This window comes from Giraffa tippelskirchi, chromosome 10 (genome assembly GCF_054371585.1).
Source record: "Giraffa tippelskirchi isolate mGirTip1 chromosome 10, T2T-mGirTip1v1.2.pri, whole genome shotgun sequence".
Taxonomy (NCBI): Eukaryota; Metazoa; Chordata; class Mammalia; order Artiodactyla; family Giraffidae; genus Giraffa; species Giraffa tippelskirchi.
The window spans coordinates 16,543,816-16,564,362 of NC_137284.1; the positions used below are offsets into that span (position 1 = coordinate 16,543,816).

At 43.3% G+C, this 20,547-nt stretch overlaps 1 protein-coding gene across 1 annotated transcript in view; it reads right to left on the bottom strand.

Moving 5' to 3' along the window:
- BARX2 (BARX homeobox 2) overlaps positions 1-20,194 on the bottom strand; it is a 73,013-nt gene extending 52,819 nt beyond the window's left edge. The window contains exon 1 of the mRNA XM_081536558.1: positions 19,537-20,194. Coding sequence (XP_081392684.1) covers positions 19,537-19,723 — 187 coding nt within the window. The 5' untranslated portion in view covers positions 19,724-20,194. The remainder of the gene's footprint in view (positions 1-19,536) is intronic.
- Between the last annotated feature and the right edge of the window lie 353 nt (positions 20,195-20,547).

The following is a 20,547-nucleotide window of genomic DNA, read 5'->3' on the forward strand; positions in this document are numbered from 1 at the left end:
GAAGTGTAGTTGATTTAAATGCTGTATTAATTTATGCTGTGCAGCAGTGATTCAGTTACGTGTATATACATATATATATTCTTTTTCATATTCTTTTCCATGACGGTTTACCACCAGATACTAAATAGAGTTCCCTATGCTATACAGTAGGACCTTGTTTATCCATTCTCTATATAATAATTTGCATCTGTTAATCCCAAATATCCCATCCCTCCCTCTTCTACCCCTCTGTATTGTTATTTTTTTCTATCCTACATATCTTATATAAATATTTTTATCTACCTGATATTTATATTAACAATATTAATAATCAGGTGACATTTATTTATTTAAAATTTTTATTGGAGTATAGTCACTTTACAATGTTGAGTTATTTTCTGCTGTACAGTAAAGTATATCAGTTATACATACACATATACCCCCCTTTTTATGGATTTCCTTCCATTTAGGTCGCCACAGAGCACTGAGTGGAGCTCCTTGTGCTATAGTGAAGGTTCTCATTAGTTATCTACTTAATACATAGTGGTGTATATATCTCCCAATCCATCCCACCCCTCCTTTCCCACCTTGGTGTCCAACAATCAGGTGAAATTTATTTAAATCATACCCACCCTGGAACAATACCTAAGGAAATGAAGCATAATGGATAAAATAGTGAACTCCGTCCATCACTAGCACACCTGGCATATTTGGGCATCCAGACATTCCCTAGGGCTCCAGCTGTGTAAGAACTTTACTGCTCCTTGAGGGGAAAAAAACATGTCCTCATCACTCTAGGGGTGTTTTATAGCCTAGAAATAAAGAACTAGGTAAGGAAAGTCAAATCGGTTGTAATAAAAGAAAAATAAATTTAAATATTACTGAAGACCTACTTTGGACCCAGCACCACGCTTTTGAAAATAAGTTCTTCTTCAGGTGTCTAAGCTCCAAATGAGGCAACACAGTTCCCTATGCGTGACCAGGTTTTGATTTCTCCTCTGCCTTCCCTCACATATTTTTGAGTAGAGTTTTTGTCTTTCTATACTAGCATCATAGAGCTCAGAGATTATCCCTTAATGTAGTCAATCTCTATACAGCCTAGAATCCTGCTGTCTCTCCTCTTCTCTCCCATAATCTCCCACCCAAGAAGAGGTCTATCTCCCTACTTCTTTCTATCTGCTTCCTCCTCTATTAGGTGATTTCCTGGTGGCTCAGTTGGTAAAGAATCTGCCTGCAGGAGACAAGGGATCTATCCCAAGGTTGGGAAGATACCCTGGAGAAGGAAACGGCACCTCACTTCAGTACTCTTGCCTGGAAATCCCATGCACAGAGAAGCCTGGTGGGCTACAGTCCATGGGGTCCCAAGAGTCGGACACGACTATTAAACAGGAAGAATAATAGTGTCTCAAGTGCAATGAGGCTGGAAAACAGCAATTAGGAGAGTCATTGATTCTACCCTCTCCCACATTCTAGGCTTCATTTCTCAGCTGCAAGTGAAACAGGGATTATAAGAGAACTAGTCTGCACAGGAAATTACATCCAATATCCTGTGATAAACCACAATGTAAAAGACTATGAAAAATAGTATATGTATAACTGATCACTTTGCTGTACAGCAGTAATTAAAACAACACTGTAATTCAACTTCAAAAAAAATTTTAAAAAGAAAAAAACAGTCTCACATGATTGTATTAGGAATTAAATAAGTTAATTCACGTAAGTCATCAGAGCAGTGCCTAGTACATAGGAACAATTACGTAAGTGTCTGCTATCATGTGTATTTGTTTCTACAGTTCTTTTGTTTATTATTGTTATTATTGTCGCTCTGCGATTTCACCTCTGATTTGGTGTAAGAAAGTCAGATGAAGCGCGTCCCACACATACTTCTCTTCCAGGCAGAATTTTACCTGCAACATCAACCACTTCCTCCTCTGAAGTTACTCTGCCTTCCACCTGTCCTCACACTCTCCACTCCATCCCAGTGGGAAGGGTTAAACCTAAAGGATTCTTAGGCTGGTGGCTGGAGAAACCCAACACAAACAGGAAGTTAGTGCCTCATCAGGTTAATTTCAGTCTCCCACTTCCCCTAACACTCCATGGCTGCTCTGGAACCCAGAAGCCTCACTGGAACCCAAGTGCCCAGACAAAAGCAAGGATGGGACAAGGCACCGAGAGAATCACGCTTGGTCCCTCCAGAAAGCCCTGGCGGCCCTGATCCTGGTGAGCTGACGGTTCCGACGGACACACACAGATGTGTGTGGAAACCACAGCAGAAAGGACCACAGCAGAAAGGACCACAGCAATTAAGCACTTCATCCAGCAATACACACCCTTCCAGGTGGGGCTGTGCTACCGTGATTGCACAATGTTTATTATTAATACTATTACTTCAAGGACCAGGCAACAAATTAAAGTCAGAGAAGAAGCATATAAAAGTTACCCAAACCTCAAATGGAAAGAGGCCAGTAATTTTGCTGCTCCCAGCCTCTCATCAGTCGTCATCCTCATATTTCCTCTGAGAAATCTAAAGATTTCCTCTTTAGAACTATAAAGAAAAGTCCCCCCAGTTCAGTGGAATCCCAACCACTTTCCTGTAAATATTTTTGACCCCTGTCTCTGTGCAGAAAATAATTTAGTGTTATTTCTAGAAAGGCATGGAAATGTCTCCGTAGAGCTAAGAGCCTGATCCCAAGTTCAGAGAGTCTGTGTAAAATTCCCCACTAAGCTCCCGCTTTCTGGCCTCCACACATATCAAGATGACTGCACAAGCCCGGTGTGCGAGGCATCAGATTGTAGCCTAGAAGGACATCACACGTGTGGATCAGTAACAACCTCATTTCACAACCAAGGGACCCTGTTTCCAACAGTCTCATTCAAGGGTCTGCAAACTCTTCCCACGAAGGGCCAGGATACTAAATATTTTAGATCCTGTGGACCACACTCTCTCGGTTGAAAGGACTCCGTATGTACACAAAAAGGAATGGCCATCCCCAGTAAAACTTCATAGACACCGATACCTGGACCTGATATAACTTTCACACATCATGGAATATTGTTCTTCTGACTTCTGTGCACAGATGTAAAACCGACTGTGAGCTCATGGCAACAGGAAGACAGGTGTTGGTCCAGGTTTGGCCTCCCTGGGGTCCAGCCATTTAGAAAAACAGAATGATCCTGACACTGAACAGCTGCCCTCACGTGGAGACTATGCTTGTTCACTGCACCTTGATCTTCTCAGGGCATTAAGTTAATATTCCTTAATCAACCACTCTTGCCCTTACACCAGCGAGGCAGGTCTGTTTCATCAATGCAGAAACTGAGGCACTGAACCGACACAGAATTAGCCTGGAGAAAGGGGGCCCCAGAGGAGGTTTTCTTTTTTAAAAATTTTATGTTTATTGGGTCTTAGTTATGGCCCGCAGCCTCTTTGGTCTTTGTTGCAGCATACAGGATCTTGTAGCTGCGGCATGTGAACTCTTAGTTTCTACATTTGGGATCTAGTTCCCTGACCAGGGATCAAACTCAGGCCTCCTGCATTGGGAGCGCAGAGGCTTAGCCACTCAACCACAAGGAAAGTCCCGAGGGAAGCTTTCTGAGGGCAATTCCACCTTGAACTCTGTGCCCCTGTTGCCTGCTCATCTCGAGTGCACACATCTCCTACAGAGCACTGCAAGAGCACTATTACTGCATCCTAATGGGATAATAGTACCTTTCATGACCCAGGATGGTGAAACTCTTCAATGCATCATTAATACAGATTATCATACTATATATGATAATGAGGCAACCTATGTGGCTGAGCAAGTCCTGGCCCAACCCCAAGTCATTGCTGCTGTCAGTTCTGAGTTACGCCTCTGAGAAGCAGCACGTACTCACAGGGCAATTTCCCAAATGAAATGTTCCATTCTCATTTTCAAATCTGGACAACAAGTGCTGAACAAGCACATAAGGATCCACGCATCAGGAGAAGAGCCTGCTTAAGCCTTCTGCTGACTCCTCTCTCCCCACCCCCTCATTCTTTCCCACCCCCCACCCATCCCTGCCTGCTCCCCTCCCACCAGAGTAGAACACTTTGCTTTTCCAAATTCACCAGGAACGGAGTATTCTCAACAGGCTTCCACAGATCCATATCTCTGTTGTCCACCTGAAACTGTCACAATATTGTTGATCGGCTATCCTCCAATATAAAATAAAAGGTTTAAAAAACAATGAAAATAGGGATTTCCCTGGTAGTCCAATGGTTAAGACTCCTCATTCCCAAAGCAGGGGGCATGGGTTCAATCCCTGGTTGGGGAACTAGATCCCACATGCCACAACTAAGGCACAGCACAGCCAAATAAACAAATAAATAATGGTCTTAAAAAGTAAACATAAAGAGCAGGGAGAAAGATCCGTATCTCCAACTGAGTTCTATTTCTACAATGGTTCTGAGGAGCTTACGGGACCGCTTTGGCGTTCTCTCCACAAATTAATACTGCCCCAAGGCACCAGGACGACACCTCCTCCTTCCTATCCCACCTGCTTCCAGCCAGCCCCCAACACCCCCGAACCTGGATGACATCACTAGAGACTGCCTGCAGAAATCGCCACTATAAACAGTTGGACAGAGATGCTGCCCTGGTCACTGTGACTTCCTTCAGCCCATGGGAGAATTCCATTCACCATTCTTAATCTAAAGGATTTTTCTCACCCTAAGAAAGGGATCCACCAGTTAGTTTCAGTGGCAGATACTTAGCTTCCTAAGATACCAGTGACTAGTTAAGAAACACAATTCCAGGAAAAATCCATGCAGAACCCTGTGAATTCAGCCCCTTCTATACAATGGTCATTATTGCTGATCAGAAGGCAATCGTAAAAGATCCCCATGAGCAACTGAAAGCTGTAAAACAGGGGTTTCCTTTAGAACTCCCTCTGAATCGCAGACTCAATAATATAGAAGGACAAGGATTACCCCCCAACCTGCCACGTCTTTCCACACCACCAATTAGAAAGAAAGGTATCAACTGCATTTCTTTCCTTCTCTTAGTACTCTGAGATAATAAAATAAAAACACTCATATTCTCTTTCAAAAGAAAAGACTTTTCCTAACTCTATTCTTCAACAGAAAGAAAAAAAAACACGCTGAGAAATTTTGCCGCTTTTCTAAAACAGTTCTTGAGATGCACAGCTGTATGATGAAACATTTCCTAGGGGTAAATGAATCCCGAGCAGTTCTTATAAAAAATAAAGTAACAAAGTGCATTTTGTGATGCTGTAGTGTTTGACTTGTTTGTGCCACTCATGTATGAATTCACAAAATTCTGAATTCACACTATAAACCAGAATGGTGGAGAGAATGAAACATACCTACTCATGAAGACTTCAACAGCTCACAGACCACCCAGGTTGCAGAGGACTTACCAGGCAGCCAGTGCAATGACATAACCCACAAGAATGCCCTAGAGTGAAGTGGTTTTTAAAGAATATTTAATTTTTCTTGAGTTTCATTCACCAGGAATAGTAATCATTCTCTAAAGGGCTGTGCTTCAGCCAACCAAGATGAGGTTATTATTATAAGATAATTATTTGTAATAGAAGCTATCAATTACCAAGTACTTATGTGCCAGGAACTAATGCTAAGTGCTTTATACACATTATCTCATTTAACCTACATGACTAACCCTATTAGGTAGTTATTACTATCTTCCTTTTATAGATGAGGAAATTGAGTGTCAGAAAGGCTAAATGACTTGCCTAAGGTCACACCAATAGTAAAACACAAACAAATCCAGGACCATCTGACTCAAAATCCATCCAGTAGGATCATTCTGCTCAACAGCTTCGTATATTTGAGTCATGGATATAAATTACCTCAATCTCATCCTTAAGCTGCCATCTACTACAGTGATTCCCAAACCTGACTTTTCATTACAATCTCTTTTTCAAAATAGAGATTCCCAGAACTCACCCCAATCTGACTGGATAGAATATGAAAGAAATTAATCTCTTATTCTTTTGTTTTAAGCGATGCCAAAAAAATGGCCAGATTTTTTTCTCTCACTTTAAATTTCTCTTGGCTCAGTAATACTGCCCAGGCTTAGTTGCTCCTCAGCATGTGGGATGTTAGTTCCCCAACCAGGGATCAAACCCAGATCTCCTGCATTCCAAGGCAGATGCCACTGGACCACCAAGGAAGTCCCAGATTTTTTTTTTTTCCATTGAACTTAATAATATTTCATGAAAAATATTCCAAATCTTAACTCTCAAGGCAAATGGCTAGCATTCCATTGTTCAGTACTTTCTCTCTGGTTCACAAGAATGAATAAATGAATGAACACAGGCATGCCTGGGAATTCCACTCTGGACTCCCACAGAAAAGCTTTATCCAGAAGAAGAAGCTTCCAGGGGCTTCCCTGGTGTCCAGTGGTTAAGACTCTGCACTTCTGATGCAGGGGTGTCAGTTCGATCCCTGATCAGGGAACACTGATGTCCAGAGACAGTGAGATGAGTTCAGGGTGACCCAGCCAGACGGCAGCAGGCCCAAAATCTGCCCACCACCCACTTCCTCCAAAGACAGCACTGCTGCTTAAGATTCATCTGTAATTGCTCAGAAACATGTGAAATGATCATAAATACATTTGTATAATACATGTGTAAATGAGTTAATACATTCAAAATAAATCCTTAGGGAGCCAGCACTCATTGGACCTTTCCTTACACAGAGCATGGAGCCTCCATGCAAGAAGACATACTTGACTCCTAATTGACACACATTCATATGATCATGAAAAAGGTGATGGGTTTTATTTTCTTGGGCTCCAAAATCACTGCAGACGGTGACTGCAGCCAAGAAATTAAAAGATGCTTGCTCCTTGGAAGGAAAGCTATGACACACTTGGACAGCATATTAAAAAGCAGAGACATCATTATGTTGACAAATGTCTGTATAATCAAAGCTATGATTTTTCCAGTAGTCATGTATGTATGTGAGAGTTGGACCATAAAGAAGGCAGAGTGCCAAAGAACTGATGCTTTCGAATTGTGGTGCTGGAGAAGACTCTTGAGAGTCCCTTGGACTACAAGGAGATCAAACCAGTCAGTCCTAAAGGAAATCAACCCTGAATATTCATTGGAAGGACTGATGCTAAAGCTGGCTACCTGATACAAAGAGCAGACTCATTGGAAAAGACCCTGAAGCTGAGAGAGATTGAAGGCAAAAGGGGAAGGGGGTGACAGACAATGAGATGGTTAGATAGCATCACCGATTCAGTGGACACGAGTCTGAGCAAACTCCAGGAAATAGTAAAGGACAGGTAAGCCTGGCATGCTGCAGTCCATGGGGTCTCAAAGAGTCAGACACAACTTAGTGACTGAACAACAACAACAACATATGATCACAGGATGGAACTTGACATTGAAAGAGATAGACCTGAGTTCCAATCGCAACTCTGCCACTTCCTCACGGGATCGTGTTACGATTTTCTTAACCTCTCTGAGTCTTATTAACACTGTCCTCCTCTGAAAAACAATGATAACCATAACTACTTCCTATCGAGTCTCCACTTAAGTTTAAATTCCTCAGTATAGAGGAGCACCGTTGGCTCCTCTACAAATGGCTCACAGTTACCATTTATAATTATTTTTGTTTTTACTTTCCCGTTCCCTGAAAAGTGAAACACATTCTGTTTATGCAGCTAACTGTCCAGGCTCAATGTCTCAGTATAAAAAAAAAAAAAAAACTAAAAATTCAGCCCTCCAGTAGGACATTCCTTTCTGCTGTCCTCCAAAATGAGGCTTGAAAGCATGCTTCCAAGACACACAGCTGTCTAACATGCTAAGAGCAATAATGAGTTGCCATGATATCCAGGGACAACAAAATTAACAACATTCTCTCCCGAAAAAGTCTCCTCTTGGGTGAGTTACTACTTATTTCAATCAAATGTTCAGTGGTGACAAAGAAAGGACTTGGGTTGGAACCTTAGTAAGATACATCCCCTTCTGTCAGTGAAACTTGTTCAGTTACCATAAATACCCTAAATCCTTGCTCGTCCTTTCCCAAGTCATTCCAAAGAGAAGATCAAAGGTGGAGCTGTCAGATTTGCTGCCAGTAAATGGGCAGTCAGGGCAGCAAGAACAAGACTTGCATTTTATCTTCCTTGGACAGCCGCACACAGCCCGTGGAGTGTGTTTCTCGATAGTATTCACTCCATTCAGAGCCTCAAGACTGGTAAGTCCATCTTAAAGGAGTGAGATTTCACTGGAGAGACCCAGGAACGGGACAGAGTGTGGCACAAATGAAGTTTCAATCTATTCTTCTCACTGCAGCCATTCTGTGCTTCCATACAGATAAGATCAAATGCAGAAGGCCTCGCTCCTGTAGCCCTGAAAGTCTGTCCACTGGCAGCAGGTCTGCTAGATCCACCGACCTTTCAGTCATGTCCAATTTGGCCACCACTCTCTCCAGATGCAGTCATTAATTCCTGCAGACCTCGCCAGACTGCCAAGTGCCGAAGACAGCACAGCGACCCTGGCTATGGACGGTAGGGGTGGGATGTGGGCTATGGGTGCTTTGATCTATTTGCTTCTCCATTTATATATGGATTTTGGAGAGAGGCTTCTCAGCTGGCACAGTTGGTAAAGAATCTGCCTGCCAATGGAGGAGATGCAGGGAAACTGTGGTACCATCCCTGGGGCTGGAAGATCTCCTGGAAATGGCAACCCACTCCAATATTATTGCCTGGAGAATCCCATGGACAGAGGAGCCTGGCCAGCTACAGTCCACGGGGTCACAAAGAGTCAAACATGACTGAGCACTCGTGCACCCTGTACCTTACTTTGGACAGAGGGGTGGTTTCAGAAGGAGAAATGCTTTGGCAAACTCTTGACTGTACAGACTGTTTCCTTCACACCAAGGAGTACATTCCCTCTGACGGGACATAGAAAGACAGAGCTCCCAAAGTGTCAGATTTTTGTCACAGTATCTTAAAGCAACATTTATACATTGGAACTATTCTGCAGAGAAAAGAAGAATGTGTGGGCTGTTAAGAGAGGCTGAACAAAGCACCTGCCACCACAGTTGTCACTGGAGAGTAATGCGGTCCAGGTTAACCTCTCTAAACCACAGGACGACCATCCATCACCCCTAACAGACAGCTCTCTGTGTGATTACCATGGTAACAGTTCTCATTCCTTCCTAACAATCCCTGACACCACACATCAAAGTTTTAAAATCAAATCATGGTTACAGACTATAAAGAGAACTCACCAACTTATGTGCCAACATCCACATGATTCTTCCCAGCTAAGAAGCTACGTTTTTTAAAAGTTTTTGATTCTTTGGTATTCACCAATGTCCCTAGACAAATTTTAAGTTAAACTGTTAATAGCAATGACCACTGGTCAAAAGCCAAGGAAGGCATATCATTTGAGCAGATAAATAGCAAAGCAGGATGCAATCAAAGGCAATTTACTGGGATTTTGAAATATCATTAAGAAAGAGGGGAAAGAATCTCATGACACTTGCCTGCATGATCACTGCTGCATGATCACTGATGGGTATTTAGAGAAAATAAACACACACTTTATCAGCAATTCCCTCCTGCCTCCAAGACCAACTCAGAGCCCATTTATTCAGATGCCAAAGCATTACTTGGGGGAACAGCAGTTATCTTGGTGATAAACAACATCCCCATCCAGCCAGGGTAGGTGAATGAGATCCAAACCCCAATTTCAGAAGCCTCAGTGGTTGTTTCAGGGTGAGCAGTACACATATGTCTAATTATAAAGTTCTTCTTTCCCTACTGTGAGTCTGAATACAGAAAGCTTGTATTTAAAGGTTTCTGTTTCAGGATAAAAACCTATTGAGAAAACCATCAAAAGTCCCCAAGATCAAGAGGTGTATGAATATGTGGAGTCTCCTGTACTATCATTTTCTAAGTTTATGCTATAGAAAATTTCAAACATGCAGAAAAGTCCACAGAATAATGTAAGGAACTTTTTTGTACCCGTGACCAAGCTTTGTCCAATATTTATGCCTGGCTATTCAGTCCTGGGTGTTCACTGGAAGGACTGATGTTGAAGCTGAAACTCCAATGCTTTGGCCACCTCATGCGAAGAGTTGACTCACTGGAAAAGATTCTGATGCTGGGAAGGATTGGGGGCAGGAGGAGAAGGGGACGACAGAGGATAAGATGGCTGGATGGCATCACCGACTCGATGGACATGAGTTTATGTAAAGTCCGGGAGTTGGTGATAGACAGGGAGGCCTGGCGTACTGCGATTCATGGGGTCGCAAAAAGTCGGACACGACTGAGCTACTGAACTGAACTGAACTGATACTGACATTAGGCCTTTTCTTTTCCTTAATAAATAAATTACTACACAGGAAAGTAAAAAATCTGTGTGCAGCCCTCCCAATTCCGTGCACCTGCTTTCCTAAACAATATAACAGTATCAGTCTGCACATTTTCCAGCATTATATACATGGTATCAATCTACAACTTGTTTTTCCTCAGTCTTGTATCTCTAAATCTTATCTGTCTTAATACAGTTAGGTCTGGGTCATCCATTTTCGGGTTTCCTTAGTGGTGCAGTAGGAAAGAATCTGCCCAGCAATGCAGGAGACAGGAGACGAGGTTTCGATCCCTAGGTAGGAAAGATACCCTGGAGAAGGAAATGGCAACCCACTCCAGTATTCTTGCCTGGAAAATTCCATAGACAGAGGGGTCTGGTGGGCCATAGTCCATGGGGTCGCAAAGAGTTGGACACAACTGAGCACACGTGCACGCGTGCGCACACACACACACACACATTCATTTTCATTACTGCATGAATTTAACTGCGTGAATATAATACATATGATTTTTTCCTCTGAAGGCAGTTAGACTGTTTGAGATTTTTCACTAGCATTAGCAACAGAGAAATGAACATTCCTCTCCCAGTGTCCCGTTGCCCACATGCAGTGATTTCTCAGGGCGTAAACAGAGGTGGAAGTGCCGGGTCGAGGGCTTCTGTGTGTACGTGCAGTTTCAGGTGCTGCCACATGGCTTCCAAAGTAATTGTACCAAACAACACTCCCACCATCAGGGGATGAGAGTGCCTATTGTTCTGCACCCTTGTCATCGAGCAATAGCATCAGACTCTTTCGTGCTTGCCTGTCTGATGGGTATGAAACGGTACCTCATTCTCTGTGTTTTCTTGATTACCAGGAACAGTCCTTTTCATGTTCACTGGACACCTAGATCTTCATTTCTGTGAATTGCCAATTTTTCTACTTGCATTTTTTCCTTTTTTTAAGCTGTCTTTTTAAATTTATTTTGGGCTGTGCTGGGTCTTTGTTACTTTTCATGGGCTTTTCTCTAGTTGCAGCGAGCAGGGGCTACTCTATAGTTGTGGTGCGAAGTCTTCTCACTGCAGTGGCTTCTCCTGTTGCGGAGCATTGGCTCTAGAGCTTGGGCTTCAGTAGTTGTGGCACATGGGCTTAGTTGTTCTCTGGGATCTTCCCAGACTAGGGATCGAACCCAGTCCCCAGCACTGGTAGGCAGATTCTTACCCACTGCACCACCAGGGAAGTCCTACTTGCATTTTTTTCTTAATTGGTCTGGAAGAGATGTTTATATATTCTGTGACTTTGGGAAAGTTACTTAATTTCTCAGCTTCCCATTAGAAAAGTAGAGATAACATGTCTTAGGAACAATTGGAAGCAGATCAAAAAGCACTGAGTCCAGTGCCTGCTACACGTAGAGCCTCAGTCTAAGTCACTATTTCCATTATTGTGATGAAGATGAAGAATGAGGTTTAGAGTATGCATTTGTAGCCTTCTTCCCCAGTTCACAGCTCCTTTGGGATAAATGCTGCAGGACTCAGGAAGAGGTCTCTGAGCATCTCTTACTCCCACTTCCCCAAGATACAAGAACAGATCAGGATTCTGCTGTTTACAAGTTTCTATGAGGAATATGTGCAGTGCTGATTCTCCCAGACAGAGCTTAAACGAAACATCCAAGTGACCCATGCTCCAATCTACAAGCGACTGTGATCTTGTCTGCAAAAGGACCATGATCCTGAATTTCAAGTACCTGCATGAAAAGGGAGGAGGGCAGGAGGTGGTAGAAGCTGGCAGGTAAGTCAGTGCTAGAGACCTATTGGTGTTCCTGGGATGGAAGCACAGCCTTGACTTCATGAGATGCCACCAAGCCCAAGACCTCTGCATATCCCTCACATAAGAACAGCAAAAAGACAATCATCCTATCACATATCAAACACAGAAGTGTTTTTTTTAATAGTGACCAAAAGTATACTGACATCACCTCGGTGGCAAGCACTCTGTGAAAATACTTATCTATCCCTACTATCCAGAACCACATGTTTCTAAGGGCATGGTGGTGAGCTAGAGAGATGCAATAAAAAGGAATCACATAAGCCTCTCTGCTCAGACTCAACATATTTAATTTTGTGCCAAGAGCCTCCCAGGTTGGCTTCTACTCAGTTGCATCTTGGCTTCTCCTTGGAGAAGGGCCATGTTCATCTTCATGAACTCTGCCAGGGGAGTCAGGGAGCGTTTACAGCTGACCTCCAGGCCAATCAAGAAGTCCTGACATCAGCTTCAACTGGTAACTGGCACCTCATCTCTCCCTCCAGATTTAGTTTCTACCGGCACTCAAGAAACCAGAGACTTTCCTCAGTGACCCTACTCTCCTGCCTTCTGCAGAGCAATCATGTGTAGCGTCAACTCCAGCCCAAATATAATTAGACCCTCCTCTGATATCTATCTGGGTGTACTGCTTTTCTTTCTTAAATGTGTGCCAAGTTTCCGCTTCCAAGAACTTAAATCGCCATATAAAAATGCCCTGGTGATGATAAGTAATTAGACACTGTAATGGAAAATTAACTGTGTTTTTATTTAGAGCATTCATTTTAACAAGACATTTCTTTTCCTAACTGTTATTAAACTGCAATAAAAATAAATTAAATTCTGAGGGTTTGCAAGGCATTTCTGGTGAAAAACAAACAAACAGCTCTTCTCCTGGACCAAGAGTATTTCTGATTTTATTAATATCACTAAGTTGGTGCAGGTCCTGGTCTGAACCCCATTCTTGATCAATCGTCAGGCCAGTTCTAATCCTGTCATCCGTGTTTCGGAAGGAGAAACAACCATTCCAACATCACAGCAGCTGAAACGGAGGCAGGCATGCCAGGCAGGACGGAGGGCCTTTGCCTCACATGGGAAGTCTATACCCGAAGATTCTCTATTTTTCTTTCTCTCTTTCCTCCTCTTTATCGTACTGTTCCCAAAAGACCTGCAGCCCAGTGATTCGCAACCAGACAGAGAGCACCTGTTGGTTTTGGCAAGTTCTGGGTTAGAAGGGGGTGAATCTAGTGGAGTTGGGGGTCCATGAGAAAAACTCCACCATCTCAAGATCAGAATGGACACTGACACTCCCCAAGAGAACACAGAATGAGCCCTCCATCTATCCATCTAACCAAAGCCCCACGGCCTCTAATCATACTCCAGCTAAGAGGTCATCAACGGTGTTGCCAGGGGACCCAGAGTGTCTTCACTCTGGATGGATGAGTGGCGAGTGCAGCCTATAGGCTCCAACACCAAAGTCCCCAGGCTCCTACAAAGGAGGACGCTTCTAGTCCGTGCCCTGCCTAACTTCCACCCCTGATCTTCTTCCTTCTGACCTCAAAACAAAGTACAAACAGCACCTAAAAATGCTCTGGATTCACACGGGCTCAGTCCTGCACCGTGTGGCCTAAATGCCAGGCAGGGTACTGGTGCTCTTCCCTGAGGGGTCCTCAGCAGGTGTCTAAGTACAATCAGCGTTAGTCATTTCCTCTCCACACAGGGACAGAAGAATCTTAGACGCCACCTTTGTGTCACCCCTACGGTCATCCTGAAGGATGCTGTGCTACATACAAGGTGGAATCAAGTGGCTTCAAGAGTTTCAAAGAAACCTACTCTTTCTTTTTCCCTATTCCGTCTCTTTTCTCATTTTCATCTCTCTTTACAATCTCAACAACACCTTGCCATCCTTACTGCTTTTCACATAGATTTCTTGGATGTAAAAATGTAACAATCTTTTCATTTAGATTTCCGTGGTATGTTAAAGCTAGCAACTGTATACGGGCTACGCTGGGATCACAAATTCTATTTTCAACCCAGAGGTACAACTGACACTGTAGGAAACTGGTTTCAGAAAAGATTTATTATATACACAGTGTCAGTTGAGTTGCATTTAAGGAGGTTAATATGACAATTTTGGTGCTGATGATACCCTTCAGGTGGAGTTCAAAGAGAAAATTCCAGATGGTAAGCAAAAGGATTTAATTGTCATGCGTGCGTGCTCAGTCGCTTCAGGCATGAAGTTCAGTCATCTCCGACTCTCTGCAACCCTGCCAGGCTCCTCTGTCCATGAGATTCTCCAGGCAAGAATACTGGAGTGGGTTACTATGCCCTTAATGTCCACACTTCTACAGTACCCGAACAGACTTCAGAGGACCACAAAGAAAGGTAGGCAGTGGCTCTACAGGTGCTTCGGAGAAAGGTTTAAAATATCCCCACTGTTAGTCAGACTTAAAATAAACTTAAAAATAATGAGACTGCCGTCACCAACCAAGTGTAAATATTTGTTGAATTAAATTACTGAGTTAAATGATACTGAAGATTACAGACTTCTGGAAAGGCATTTTTAACTTGCTAAATTTGGAATCACTTTCTCATTTCCTATTAGAAAAAGCAGAACCAGAGAAGAAACTGCTAATAAACTCGTTAAAACTGACTCCTAAGGAATCCCCTTAGCCTCTCTATTTAGCAGAGGCGTTATAAAATTTAAGGAGGGAAGAGACGACAGCTGAGGATCCCAAAAGAGCTCGGTATCCCAAAAGAGCTCCACTCCAAATATATTCTGACCCTGAGTCCTCTACCCCATGCATTCCTCAGTTTATTTACCCTGAGAATGGGAACAGGAAAGGCAGAGATGAGTAATTGCTAATAAAAGCCCATTTGCCTCTGGCAGAAATACAAATGCCTGTTGATAAAGACCATTCTCCAAACTCACAGTTTATATTTCTCCATCAACATTTCAGGGCTTAGGAGCCAGGCTCCCAAAATCCAATGGGTTTTGGGCTCTAGTTTTAAAAAATTGAGCAGCAGTTTGGGGACTCACTGGATCCAACTCATGAAGCAGCAGCCAGCTCCCTAACTCCCAAAGAAGTCATCACACATGTCCACACCTCATTTCATTCTTAACCAAGATGACACTCAATCTTTATGATAAAAAAATGAACCAAAGGACACCACCCAAAAAAACTTGTTTCTCTTAGACCCACCAAAGAATAAAATGTTCTCAAAGCCACCTCTTAAGATAAACACCCTTCCCCACAAGCCCCTTTTAATTGACTGGTTGACTGTCTCTTGGGTGTGACTGTGCAGATTTATCCCAGGTGTGTAACTGAGTTGGAAAAGTCTTCCTAAGTTCTGAGTACCCTAATATGAAAGGCAGCAGTGTACAGTGCGGGCTGAAACTATGTTTAAGCTGTCATATGTCATTGATGTGACCACAGCACTTTTTTTTTAACTTTTAATTTTGTACTGGGTATAGTCAATTAACAGACAATGTTGTGATAGTTTCAGGTGAAGTGAAGGGTCTCAGCCATACATTACATGAAACATTACATTACATGAAACATTGTTCTCCACATTATGTGGCTGCCTGGATGGGAGGGGAGTTTGGGGACTTTGCAAAAAATAAAAGTATGTCTACTTGGGAAGCTTGGTCTGTGACTGGTATGTTTCCCTCCAGCTCTAAAACTCAACAGTCAGCTCTATAAGACTGGCCACTGGAGGTCCTGGAGACAGTCAACAGAACCCAGAGAAGAGTAAAGGAATTAAACTATAGGTTTCAATAAGATCACTAAAAGTCATGTAGTGGTCATAGGTTGCAAAATGTTCAAATACCATAGTCAGCTCCCCCTAAATGTGCGTGTCCAAATCCTAGGGTAATTCTAGGTTATAAATATCAATAATTATAATGCTATATGTAATTATGCACAGTACATTGATTTATCAGTATCCTCATATGAAAACTCTTAGGGTAAATTGTTACAACTCGTTTTTATGATGCAAGTTACTCATTTTTTCCAAACACTCCTCAAATTTAGAAACTCTGCCCATTTCTAAAGATCAAAATGAAAGAGAGATTTTTCCAAAGGAACCGTGACGATACTTCTGTCCTGAGAAGCCAGTTCAAGCGACTCTCCCACCAAGAAACAGTCATCACAACCAGAAAAATAAAACAATGCACCAAAGAGTTAAATATGATATCATACACTGCAAGTCATATTTTGCTTCAATCACTGTCAACATTCTAATATTTATGAGAGATCATCACTGGCTTCTAAACGACAATATCGTTCCCCTCTGAATAAAGATTACTGTTATCATATTTTAAAATATGAACAACATGTTATAAACTCAATTCTAAACATGTTCCACATTCATCAATGGTCAGAATAACAATTTTTTTTTTCAAATGGAGACTCTCTTTGAATTATTTCATTTTAAATTTAATGACAAATGTTCCTTTAGTTTGGCTTTAAGAAAAGGATTGCTTCACTGAGTATCTATTATATGATGTAAGAGATCTATTAGGAAACTTAAATCCATTTAGAGATTGCTTCCTAAAACTAAAATTACTATATTTTAATAAGAAAAGACCTGTTCAAACAAATAGTTTTTTTGAAGATGAGTATTCCATCAAGGTTAGAGTATCTAATAATAAATTACTGTCAAGTGATTATCTGCCTGATGGAAAATGTTTCCATTTCTCAGTTTACTTGAATACATGCTCTTCTGCCTGAGGAGATCGGTATCATAAATTGACATTTGGATTGCTAAATCTAAACAACACAGATTGCTTAATTATGTAGAGGCTTTTAAAACGCTGTAGCTTTTTCTCTACAATTTTATGTACTTACTGTGGAGGGTGGTCACTTTACTATCTTAGTTTTCATTATTTTATCTGACAAAATTCACTTCTCTTAGTTATTTAAATCTTAAAACAGCAAAACCAAAGGAAGAGACAGTTCAGTAACTTTAATTCCAATTTATGCCTTTCACTTGATTTGAATGTTTTATTCATTGGTTCCACCAAAAGTGCTAAGGTATTTATTTCTATCCTATATATACATATACATATGTATATATAGTTTCATTATGGATGCCAGCAACTTATTGTTGTTTTTTTCAATTAATAAAAATTAAGTTAAAAAAAAATTAAGTTCATCCAATCTAAGATTTGTGAACCTGAATATTACTGTTAAAAGCAAAACTTCCAAAGCGTGGTATTTGCAAAGCCTTTGAGAAGTCGTTAATGGTATTCCCATGATCTAATACATGTAAGGCTTTAACTGTAATCGTAAACCCAGTGAAAGCTTATGATATGAAAGGATGGACTATTGTAGCCAGTTTTCTTGGGTTTAATTCCACTGGCCAATCCCAGTTTCTATATTTTAAATCTCAACTAGAGCAAAATCATAACACACTTTTCAAAAGAACAACCTAAAGAAATCAAGCGCAGGAATGATAGGGAAAGAGCGTCAGTGCCAACAGCCATGCTTCCCGACAAACCATCAAAGAACTTCAAGAGCACAAGACTGAGCAAAACTTTTAGCTTGTGAAATACATGCAATTCACCCTTAACACTCACAAAAGTACATATGAATCATTGTATTTTCCTCTGATTTATGTCCCGCACAAGGTTCAATAAAACACAGAACTTACTCAGCCTCGACTGATGACTGGATCATTGTTTTTGGAGGCTATTTATTACTCTTTTTCTGGCATGATTTCTTCTATGATCCAATTCTGTGACTGCTAAAAGCCAGGAAAAGCTGCCTTCAAGTCAACGCATGGTACAAAGTCACTAAAAAGTTTGCAGGCATTAGCCTATGCCAAGGTGCTTAGGAGAAGCTGTTCTGCTTTGTCCTAGGGACCCCCAGGTATGCAATGTCTTTGCAGGGTTCACGGAGATTTATGATTAAAACAGATCCTCTCTTTTTCGTTTAAGAGATTCAAGTTTTTTTCAGGAAATGATTCTTGATACTCAAAACAAAGTTCAGCCTACCTCCTCTCTTCAAGATCTGTGTGGACGATTCATCCCAGGGTTAATGCACAGCAGACACACAAAAGTAAAAACATCAACATCAACCATATCTGTCTTGTTTCTAAAATTTCTTCTCCATTTCTTGTTTTGTAAATTTCTTGGCTGTTGAAATTCAGTGTTTCAATTCTTGCTCTGGTCTATCTGACCTAACTTCACCTTACAGACAAATTGCATTTTACAAAGGAGTAACTGAATAGAATATTCATTTATTACCAAACACATGTAGGAACAACTTGGTTGTGAAAGAACTTTACTCTATCTATTCATACACTTATTTACTGATTTCCCTAAAGAGCCTGTCAATGGAGCCAACAGAAAATGTAGTATTCCAAGCATTGCGTACCAGCAGTTGGCTCAAACATTACAAAATTGTCTTTGAAAACCACTGCTAACACTTCCCTTTACTTTTTCAATGTTAGTACAATTAAATTCATTTATTTCATATCACCCATGCAACAAACATAACCTCGGAGGGTCTTTCAGTTTGGAAATACTAAGCTTTTTACCTTCAGTTGAAAGCACAGTCAACAGGTTTTTTTGATAAAAATTGTTTTGTTTTGTTGCTATACTCACCTTTGGATAGTCTAAATTCAAATTATAATGATTTTATAATTATAATACCAGGGCACTATGAAACTTAGAGCTTCCCTTAAAGTATTTTTAAAAAAATACCTTTGGATTTATTTTCTACATAAACCTAAGACTTTTAAAATATATTTATTAAGTGCTCTTTATCTTTCCCAAGGGTCTTAGCTCTTATGGAGAAAGGAAACTAGACCTGAGGACTGTTCTTATTGGGAGCATTGTTTCTCACTCGCTTAGAACTCAGGGGGTTGACCTCCTCAGCTTGCCGCACAATGCCACACTTCCCAGTACTACTTCCCCAGAAGGCGATCCTTTAAAGCAAACTTCAGTGGATTCACGATTTTTCTGGGAACCTTAGGATACTACTGATTTACATGTAAAATTCTCACTGAAGACAGGAGGGAGTTGGACGAGTTAACTCAGGTGAGAACACCACTACTTCCTGAAACAATGATTTAGACGCTGAACTAGGTCAGGGGATTGCCTTTTGTGCCCGAAAACAAGCCTTTTCTGCCGGAAAACCACAGCAGCGCTGGGAAGAAGGAAGGTTCTCCTGCTGGTGGATCCCAGGCGTTGCGGAGCCGCCGTTTCTCGGGGGCGCGCTGCCGTGACTGCGTTTCCAACCTGGCCATCGACACCTTGCCGGGCCTTTCCCCAAGTTGCAGAGGCCTCTGCCATGCTAGCCGCGGAGAAGCCTAGTTCCCTTGCAGGGGCCCAGAATTCCCGGGTTCCTTCCTCTCGCCCTTGGGTGGGAGAACAGAGGTGGTCAAGCGCCCGACCCCGGTGCCAAAGCTGCCGCACCCCACTGCGCCCTCGCGGGCCGTCTTACCGGTACAGGAATGCAGGGGCTTGGGTCGCACGACCAGCGACGGGCACACGGAGTAGAGGGAAAGTTTCTCAAAGTAATCGCAGGTCTCCTTGGAGAGGATCTCGTCGATCATGAAAGTCTTGTAGCGCCGCCTGGCTGCTTTGAGTTGGCCGGGCGAGCTCAGCCTCAGCTCCGCGTGGCAGTGCATGGTGAGCCCGGGCGAGCGCCCGCCAGCCTGGGCCGTGGGGCTGGGGCGCCGGCGGGGGCCTCGGCCCGGCTCCTCTGCGGCCGGGAGGCGGCGGGGCTCAGGAGGCGTGCAGAGGGGAGGCGGCACCGGGCGCGCCGGCCGCGCGTCTAGACCCACCCGCGGATCAGCATCTTTGCGGAGCCTTTTGGGGACATCGCAGCTGTCAATCAGCGCGCGCTTCCTGCGGGGCCGGGTGCGGAGCTGCGCCGAGGGCTGGCCGCAGAGGGGCGTCGGCGCCCAGCCCGCCCAGACCGCCTGTGCAACCCGGCGCGGACCTACGCGCCTAGTGCCTGCCGCTCGCGATCGCCTCCTCCCGCCTCTCAGCGGCCAGCGCTCTTCTGCCTGCCTATTTTAAGACACTTGCTTTGGCTCTCCTCCCCGCCCCCCTCCCGGGACGAGCTCCAGGTGTGTGTGTTCAGTGTGCGCGCCCGTGTGTGCGCGCGGTGCGGGGAGCGCGCGCCGCCCCCGCCTGCCGGCCAGGCCTCCGCTGGCCGCTGCCCCCGCCGAGCCCGGCGCTCCGGGCATGCTGCGCCCGGTCTCGCTGCCATCGCCAGCACCCAGCCGGCCGGCACGTCCTGGTCTGTTAGTAAGTAGATAGAAGTGGAGACCTCGCCGTGGCTCCCGAGACTGCGGACCCCAGAACCGGCGCCCCCCACCATCTGGTTGCCTTCTTCCCTCCCCACCTGGACTTCCGGAGGCCGTTTCCCGAGGACCATGGCATCCCCTCGCGTTCCTTAGGCTCGCAGCCCGCACCCAGCCCGCGCGCTCCAGCACCCGGAGTGTGC